The sequence below is a fragment of the Chiloscyllium plagiosum genome, unplaced genomic scaffold (genome assembly GCF_037043375.1).
Source record: "Chiloscyllium plagiosum isolate Xiang-an unplaced genomic scaffold, Cpla_swu_hap1 HiC_scaffold_2, whole genome shotgun sequence".
Lineage (NCBI taxonomy): Eukaryota > Metazoa > Chordata > Chondrichthyes > Orectolobiformes > Hemiscylliidae > Chiloscyllium > Chiloscyllium plagiosum.
In genome coordinates this window covers 151,201,078-151,210,811 of record NW_028270140.1, presented here as the reverse complement: position 1 = coordinate 151,210,811, position 9,734 = coordinate 151,201,078, and the positions used below count along the sequence as shown (strand labels likewise).

Sequence of the window (9,734 nt, the reverse complement as noted above, 5' to 3'; positions counted from 1 at the left end):
TCCTGGTATTCCGGATTACTTATCCATATCCTTAGATCAGGGTTAATCATCCATATCCTTGGCTCTGGCATTTCCCCTGTAGCTCTCTTTGTTATCCTGATCAAAATTTACACCTTAACAAACATAGTCGAAACAGACAATCTGATAGCAACTTGGGTACGTTTGCTGTACACGTGTTGTCCGTTGCATTTTCAACAGTAACTTCACGTTGTAAGCAGGGCATTAGCTGCAAAGTGATTTGGAATGTTCTGAAGTTGTGAAAGATACTGTGTAATGGCAACTTATTTGTTTTCTCCCAAACCTTTACAAGAACAACAGCTACTTGTACTTTTGTACAGCAAATGTTGTAAAACATCCCAGGGCATTTCACAGGAGTATTCCAGAGAAAGATTTGAAACTCTGCCACATAATGTGATACAAAGGCAGATGGCCAAGAAACTTGATTAGAGATGGGTTTTACGCAGTGTCTCGCGGGAGGAGAGTGAAGTGAAGTTTCAATGAACTTTGGGGAGGAATGTCTGGAAGAACTGTCACTAGGCTATGCCAGGTAAATCAGGGTGACCTCCCTGGGCCCTGGGCTTTGGGCACATCAGCAAGTGGGTCATGGCAGCCTGGAAGGAACCGGAAGCTGAGATGGGGGGAATGCTTTGAATAGGTGGCATTGTGTGAGCTTTTGTTTTGTTCCTGGTTCAGTTTAGAGAGGCACGGCATCATTATCATAAACAATCGTGGGCGGCACGGTGGCACAGTGGTTAGCACTGCTGCCCCAGAGACCCAGGTTCAATTCCCACCTCAGGCGACTGTCTGTGCGGAGTTTGCACATTCTCCTCGTGTCTGCGTGGGTCCTCCCACAGTCCACAAAATGTGCAGGTTTGGTGAATTGACCATGCTAAATTGCCTGTAGTTTTAGGTGAAAGGGTAAATGTAGGGAAATGGGTCTGGGTGGGTTGCGGGTCAGTGTGGACTTGTTGGGCCGAAGGGCCTGTTTCCACACTGTAAGTAATCTAATCTTCACAGAAAGTTGCAGGTAGGGGATGGTGACTGCAAGGTCTAATTTGTCCTGGTGTGTGAAGTTGAGGGAGCGCACAGCCTTTTATACCTCAGTCCCCATAAACCTCTGGACACAGACAGTTGGACACATGGTGGGCTAAAGGCAGAGCCACTAAAATAGGAGGGGAGTGGAGTGGGGGGGGGGGGGGGGGGGGAGGGGTGTGGAATACTCAGACTGGATTTGGAAGAGCACAGTGATCCTGGAGGCCGTGGTGTTGGAGAGGCCTGCAGAGATGGGGAGGGGGAGGCATTGAAGGGATTTGCTGGGGCGTTGAATCACCACTCCCTAACTTACTGCCCTTCTCCCCCCCAAAATAAACTCTGACACGCAGGAAGACCCAAGTGGACTGGCTGGGCAAGCAGGTTGTTAAAGGGTGCTGAGGGCTCCCCTATTCTGGATCAGTGGTGCTGGAAGAGCACAGGAATTCAGGCAGCATCCGACGAGCAGCAAAATCGACATTTCGGGCAAAAGCCCTTCATCAGGAATAAAGGCAGAGAGCCTGAAGGGTGGAGAGATAAACTAGAGGAGGGTGGGGTGGGGAGAAAGTAGCATAGAGTAAGAACATCAGGGCAGAGGAAATGTCCTGGGAGTTGCAGTGGGAGAGGGACTCCCTGAGATTCTTGTAGAGAGAGGAGGAAAACTTCTTGAAGACAGGCATCCTTGCAAGAGGGCCCCCCTAGACTGTCCAGCCAAGTCACTGTTTCTGAAGTCTGTTGGGTCTGACTTTGGAGGAGCCGGTGTTGGACTGGGGTGTACAAAGCTAAAAATCACACAACACCAGGTTATCGTCCAACAGGTTTAATTGGAAGCACTAGCTTTCGGAGCGCTGCTCCTTCATCAGGTGATTGGCAGGACTTTGATGGGAGCAGCGCTCCCTCAGCCTGACATACCGGATCTTGAAGAAGTCACTATCTGATTCAAAATGCTAACTCTCTCTCTCTCTCTCTGTGCAGACGTTGACAGACTTGACTGAGTTTCTCCAGGGCTCTCTGCGTCTGTCTCTGTGTCTGTCTCCCTCAGCCTGAGTTGTACACTCAAAGTCTCTGGTTGGATTGGGGGGGGGGTGGGGGGGGGGGGGCTGTGGGAGGTGAATTTCAAACCATCGCCAAATCTCCTGGCTCAGGGGCGGGCACAGTGCAACACAGCATCAGGCTGTGAAACGGGTGTCCAGTCAGTCAAGCGCCCGCCCTTTCCCCTGACTGGCGTCTACTCTGCACCAATGCCCTTGTAGTTGTTCCAGCCAAGCCTCCCTTATATAGTCGAGCCGCTGGCATGAAGAGTGTGTGCATGATTTGGGCAGAGCCGGGGAGCGCTGCAGAATGGCACAGGAATAACAGAGGGAGCTGGAGACCGGGAGCAGCGCCTTTGACTGCTCTGTGCCTGTGTGTGTGTTTCTCTCCACCTCGGGACATTTGTAGGGGTTGATTTCTCCTCCAGAGCTGGGGCTGGACTGCGCGGCTGCCTGCTCCTGAGAGATGTCACCCGGGATGCGAGGCTTCCCCCCGCCTCCGCCGCCTCTGCTGCTGCTTCTCGCCTGCTGCCTGCACCCTTTGAGCGGTGAGTACCCTCAGTCTCAGTCCGCCGCTCACCGCAGGGAGCTGTCCACCGCCTCCAGGTGCTGAAACCCCACTTCCTCCGCCCAGCCCCTGGCGGTATCTGCTCGGGAATTTAGTCTTTTATGTCCCTTTTGACTGTGCCCAGAAATACTTCATTCAGTCTGCGAGATGCACTGCGGACTCCTTCCCTCCCCCCGTCCGATGCCTTTTTTTCCCTAACCATTTCTTTGTCCAGTGTATTCTGTCAGCCACTCTCTCTCTCTCTCTCCGCTCAGTCCATCCCTACCCACACGTCCTCGCTTTTCCCACTCCTCGCCTACACTACCTTTCTCTCATACACAGTTTCTCCTCTCCTGTGCTCCATCTATCTTCCCTACTCTCTCTCCCACTCTCTCTAGTATTTCTCACATTTATCATCCCTCTCCTCTCCTACATACTCTCCACTTTCTCTTATATGCTGATTTTCCCACGGTCTCACGCTGTCTTCCCCAATCTTTCTCTCCACTCTCCAACAGTCTTACCTCTCTGACTTACTTTCTCTCCCATTCTCTCTCTCCTCTCTCCCATTCTCTCTCTCCTCTCTCCCATTCTCTCTCTCCTCTCTCCCCTCTCTCCCATGCTCTGCCCCTTACTCTTTCTCTTCATTCCTATATTCTCTGTTCACTCTTGCCTCCACATTCTCTCCTCTTTCCCAAGCTTTCACTTGTACCATGCATACACACATTCTTTCTCTCCTCTCCCCAACACTTTCTCTGTCAAACCCCACACTTTTTCTTTTCCCCTCTATCTCCCCCTCGTCACCTTCACACTCTCCCATAACTCAGTCTGTTTTGACTCCCACAGTCTCACTCATCTCAAAGTCAAAGTTCAGGTTAATCCCTTACTTTAACTCTACAAGCACCTGAGTTTGAGTGAGTGAAGCTGGCATTATAGTGTTGGATTGCCTTTATAGTGTAGTGTTTGCCTTTATGTTGGTTTTTCAGTGTATATTTGGGATGTAACCATCATGGCCAATGTCGCTGTGTGTCACTGTGAGTGATGCTAGTTACATGGACAAGGATATTTAATTCCTTCAATTTATGAGTTTTTACTGATAGCCCTGTTTGGCTACTTCCTCTCCCCCTGACAAAGCATCAGTTCTGAATATGTACTGGAAATGCCACCAAACCTAGCAGATTGTTGACATATTTGGAATGTTTTTAAATTACTATCAGTTCACAGAATTCTATCACTGACTCCTCACCCTGACAATGAACTACTGTCTGTCAATTCATTCATTTGCTCCTCATTTTCGGTCTCTCTTCCCTTTTTAAAAAAATACATTTCTTAAATATTTGTCTCACTATTTACCTGTCTGTCTTCTTTTTTCAACTTCACTTCCTTGTTTGATTACATTCATTTATCTTGTATTTTGCACTTTTCAATACTATCATTTAGGCTCTGTCTTTCTGCCTATCTGACCTCTCCATCTCAAATTCTGTCAATCTCTGCTCCTACATTATTATCACTCAGTGTATGTTTCAATCTGTCTCTATATTTCTGTTCTCAATGTTTCACTATTCCATCTCAGTTACCTTTGCTATCTCTTCCTTTCCTAGTTTGCTAATGACATTTGAATTAAGTCAGCAGATTTTCCCATTGCTTCAGTCTCTATACACCTCATCCCTGTCTCCACTTGCCCAGGTATTCTTTTGCTGTCAGTGTCTATTGTTTGTTTCCCTCCATCTTTCCCAGGCTGGCTTCCTGCAGTGTGCAGCACATCTGAGCTGATGGCATGATAATTGAGGAGGAGCATGTTGGATTGTCAGTGATATATAATCAAAGATCACAGGGCCAGAAGTGTTCACCTTCCAACATGCTAATGGTTTCATGAGATGTACAATTCTGCCTCTTTTCTTTATCCCCATTCACAACCAGCTAAGCATTTAATAGCTGCACCTTATGATGTTCACAGCCTTTGCACAGCCTCTCTTGAATTGTGCAGGTATGTACATTCCTGTCACAATGTAGCTGAGGCAAGAATAGAATTTCCATGCCAGGGTTTGTTTATTTTATTTCAGGTTCTCCCTCTTCAAACTGCCAATCATCTTTTCAATTTCTAGCCTTTTTTTTCTCGGCCTGTCAGATACAACACTTTTCTTCTGTCTCTTTTTGCCTAACCAACATATCTGTTCTGTTATTGCTATTGCTATGTGGAGATTTCCTCTCTTTGTGTTTTGCTGATCTCTCCATCCTGTCTGTCTCATTGTTTGAATCAATGTCTTATTTGAAGTCTCTCTCTCTCCAAGGTACATTCTCTTTTTTATTCTGACTCAGTTTATTCATTTTTTTGACCCTTCAAAATCCATCACCCAAACAGTACATCTTTCCTGTCTCTGCTTTTGATTTCAAAGAGGGTTAGGTTTATTGTTCTTAATGATCTCTCCAATTCCGAAAAATTAGTCTATTCTCTTTGATAGTTCCCTTCTCCTGTTGCTAATTTAATACTTTGATTTGCCTTAGAATCATTGAGATATACAGCACAGAAACAGACCCTTCGGTCCAATTTGTCCGTGCTAACCAGACTTCTTAATTTGCTTTGCCCATCTTTTTCTCTTTGCGTGTTGCAAGTCTCTGTATCTATCACTTTTTCTCCCTCTGTGCTGTCTGTCTGATTGATTGATTTATTGTGGTCACATGTACCAACATACAGTGAAAAATGTTGTTTTGCATGCTCTGCAGGCAGATCATACCATACAAAGTGCATCAGGGTGGCAGAATACAGCTACAGAAAAGGTTTAGCGAAAGAGAGATCAGCACTAACATTTGAATGTTCAATTCAAAAGGGAAGAAGCTGTTCTTGAACCTGCTCATACATGTATTCAAACTTTTATATCTTCTGCCTGACAGAAGAGGGTAAAATCGAGTGTAACAGGGATGGAGGGAGTCTTTAACTCTGTTGGTTGTTTTCCTGAAGCAGTGAGATGTGTAGATGGAGTCAGCGGATGGAAGGCTGGTTTATGTGATGGACTAGGCTGTGTTGATGACCCTCTGTATTTCCTTGCAGTCTTGGGAAAAACAGTTGCCATACCAATTTGTGATGCATCCAGATAAGATGCTTTCTATGGTGCATCTATGAAAAATTGACAGGAGTCCTTGTCTGATATGCTGAACTTCCTTAGACTCCTGAGGGACTAGAGACATTGTTGGCCATCATGTCGATGCGGGTGGACCATGACAGATTCTTGGTGATCATCACTCCCAGGAGCTTGATGCTCTCCACTACCTCAGCACCATTGATACAGCCAGGGAAGTCAATGACCAGTAAGCTTCTTGGTTTTGCTGATGTCGATGGAGCGATTGGTGTTTTTGCACAATGCCACCAAGCACTCAATCTCTTTCCTGTATTCTGTCTCAGCATTGTTTGAGATCCAACTTACAATGGTGGCGTTGTCACCAAACTTGTAAATGTATTTGGGGCTGAACTTGACCACTCAGTCATGAGTGTATAAGGAGTGTCGTAAGGGGCTCAGTATGAGATACTGGTGTTATGGATTACGGTGGAGGAGGTGTCATCACCTAGCCTTATTGATTGCGGTCTATGGGTCAGGAGGTCGAGGATCCAGTTACAGTGGGACAAATTTGTTTGGAATTATGGTGTCAAAGGTGGAACGGTAGTCAGTAAGTAGGAAAAAACTCGGTAAAAACAATGACTGCAGATGCTGGAAACTAGAGTCTAGATTAGAATGGTGGTGGAAGAGCACAGCAGTTCAGGCAGCATCCAAGGAGCAGGAAAATCAATGTTTTGGGCAAAAGCCCTTCATCAGGAATAGAGGCAGAGAGCCTGAAGGGTGGGGAGATAAGCTAGAGGAGGGTGGGGGTGGGGAGAAAGTAGCATAGAGTACAATAGGTGAGTGGGGGAGGGGATGAAGGTGATAGGTCGGAGGCGGGGGGAGGGTGGAGTGGACAGGTGGAAAAGAAGATAGGCAGGTAGGACAAGTCATGGGGACAGTGCTGAGCTGGAAGTTTGGAACTGGGGTGAGGTGGGGGAAGGGGAAATGAGGAAACTGTTGAAGTCCACATTGATGCTCTGGGGTTGAAGTGTTCCGAGGCAGAAGATGAGGCGTTCTTCCTCCAGGCGTCTGGTGGTGAGGGAGCGGCAGTGGAGGAGGCCCTGGACCTCCATGTCTTCGGCAGAGTGGGAGGGGGAGTTGAAATGTTGGGCCACGGGGCAGTGTGGTTGATTGGTGCGGGTGTCCCAGAGATGTCACCACTCTAATCTAGTCAATAAGTAAGAGCCTAACATACGTATACATGTTATCAAGATGTTCCAGGAGATAGCACCTGCTGTGGACCTGTTGCTCTGATAGGCGAATTGCAAAGGATCAAGGTGATTTGGTAGGCTGGAGTTGATGTGAGCAATGACTAACCTCTCAAAACACTTCACAATTATGGAGGTCAGAGCCACTGGGCGGAAGGCATTGAGGCATTCTGCATGATCTTTCTTTGGTACCGGGATGACGGTGATCTTCTTGAAGCAAGTGGGGACTTCAAATCATAGTAAGGAGAGGTTAAAGATGTCTGAAAATGCTCCTGCCAGCTGGTCCATACAGGATCTGAGTACACGGCCGTGGATTCCATCCAGGTCAGTCACTGTCCATGGGTTCACTCTCAGGAATGCCAAGCTAATGTCTGTGGCAGTGGCCATGTGCACAGATACATCCAAGGCTGTTCGGATAAGTGATATTGTTTCACTGACCTTCTGTGCAAAGCAAGTATAGAATGCATTGAGCTCATTGGGTTGGGATGTATTGGTACCTACAATTCTGTTTGACTTTCGGTCCCACGATGTTTTATAAACCTCGCAACAAACAGCAATATCCCTGTGGTAAGTCTGGGTCTCAAGCTTAGTTTGTTATTGTCTCTTGGTGTCTCTAATAGCCTCCCCCACGCAGGTTGTATCAGGATTTCTTATGTGGGTCACCTGACCTTTATGCCTCAGACCTACTCTTAAGTAAGGAGTGAATCTCCCAGTTCATCCAAGGTCTTTCTCTCTCTGTCTAATTCCAAACTCTTGAGAATCACTGGTTTTAATTGGTGACCATGTCTTCATGGATTGTAAACGATTCCATCTCTTCACCTCTCCATCTTTTTTTCCTCCCTTTAGATGTTCCTTAAAACTTGTATCTTTTGACAAGTTTTGGGTCTTCTACCTCATGTGGTTTGGTGTCAAACTGGGGATGTTTGATTATATCAAAGTGCTGTAAAAATGTAAGCTGCTGTGTGTGGCTGCCAATCTCTCTGTGTCTACAAGTGTCTCTACATCTGCCAGTCTCTGTGTCTGCCAATTGAGAGTGTGGTGCTAGAAAAGCACTGCAGGTCAGGCAGCATCCGAAGAGCAGGAAAATCGACGTTTCGGGCAAAAACCCTTCATCAGGAAAAAAAGGGCTTTTGCCCAAAATGTTGATTTTCCTGCTTCTCGGATGCTGTTTGACCTGCTGTGCTTTTCCAGCACCGCACTCTTGACTCTAATCTCCAGCATCTGCAGTCCTCACTTTTGCCTTCTGTGTCTGCCAGTCCCATTGTATATGCAAATCTCTCTGCGTCTGCCAGTCTGATCCTGCCTGTTCTCTCTGTGGCTGCCAGTTTCATTATGCTTTTCTCTCTTTGTTTCTGTGCTGTACTTGCCAGGTTTGTTTTTCTCGCTTTCCATCTCTCCTCTGCTGTCTCTATCCCTGTCTCTCTCTCTCTCTGTTTCTGTGCTGTAGCTGAGAGTCTCCCTCTGTCAGTCTAGTGCTAACTCTGCCTAAATCTGTCTGTCCACTAGGCTTTATCTGTTTTTCTCTCTCTGTTTCTGTGCTGAATTTAATAATTTCTCCTTCTGACACATTCCCTCTGGGTGCTTTTCCTTCTCTCCTCATTTCCATGCGGCTAACCCAGCATTGATCTGTTTCATACGCGGATGTTGCCAAAGTAAATTGTGTGAAGTTAGGTGTGTGAGACAAGGAAGAGAAAAGTAAAGGAGACCATTCAGCCCATTGAGTGTCTTCCAGCATTTGCTCATCAAACAAGAGCAATTTATGCACTTAAATGGGCATTTCCCCAATAAGATGTGCCCTATCCATGTGCAGAAAGAAACAGGAGGTTTTCAGAGATGTTGCTGCCTTTCCTCTCCTGGGTTTTCTCAGTGAGCAGGCTCACACATGGATACCAGTTTCCCAGATTAACCAGCCTTCATAGTTTGGTGTGGGCCCAGACAGTCTATTGTTAACCTCGTTGACTATCCTGATTAGACACTGAAGTACAGGAGGAAACACCTCAGAGCAGTGACTGTCAGACTCAGCTCAGTGGCAGCCCTTTCACCACTGAACCAGGCGTTGTGAGCTTTGGCTTCATTCCAGGGACTCGAGCACATAATTTAGACTGATGCTTCAGTGCGGCACAGACACATAGCAACATAGAAAATAGAGCAGGCCAGTCAGCCCATTGAGTCTGCTCTATGAGATTGCAGTTGATCTGATAATCTTCGACTGCACTTTCCTGCCTTTTTCCTGTAATGCTTTATTCCCTCACAGATTAAAATATGTCACCCTCAATCTTGAATATACTTAATTATACTGCCCTCTCCAGTAAAGAATTCCACAGATTTACTTCCCTTCATTCTCCTCATCTCTGTTTAAATGGGTGACCCCTGGTTCTGAGATTATACCCTTTGGTTCTGGAGTCGTCCCCCCCATCAAATATGGAACAATCTTTCCACAGCCACCTTGTAAATTCTCCGAAGAATCTTCTATGTTTCAATCGTCACCTCTCATACATCTAAACTTCAATAAGTGCAGGCCCAGTCTACACAACCCCACCTCATAAGACAGTCCCTCCATATCTCGTACCAGCTGAGTGAACCTTCTCTGGACTGCCTTCAGTACCTGTACATCGTTCCTCAAATGAGTGACCCAAGACTGTTCTCAGTATTCTCGTTGTGATCTGACTAGTGCTTTGTATAGTGTCAGCAAGAGCGCACTACTTTTATACTCCATTCCTCTTGAAGTGAAGGCCAACATTCCATTGGCCTTCCCTATTACCTTCTGAATGTGGATATTAGTGTCCTGTGATTTATGCACAAGGACTCCCAATCTCTCTGATCTGTA

At 46.5% G+C, this 9,734-nt stretch overlaps 1 protein-coding gene across 1 annotated transcript in view; it reads left to right on the top strand.

Moving 5' to 3' along the window:
- The first annotated feature begins 2,352 nt into the window (after positions 1-2,352).
- tmem8b (transmembrane protein 8B) overlaps positions 2,353-9,734 on the top strand; it is a 128,796-nt gene continuing 121,414 nt past the window's right edge. Inside the window, exon 1 of the mRNA XM_087974760.1 lies at positions 2,353-2,608. Coding sequence (XP_087830886.1) covers positions 2,527-2,608 — 82 coding nt within the window. The 5' untranslated portion in view covers positions 2,353-2,526. The remainder of the gene's footprint in view (positions 2,609-9,734) is intronic.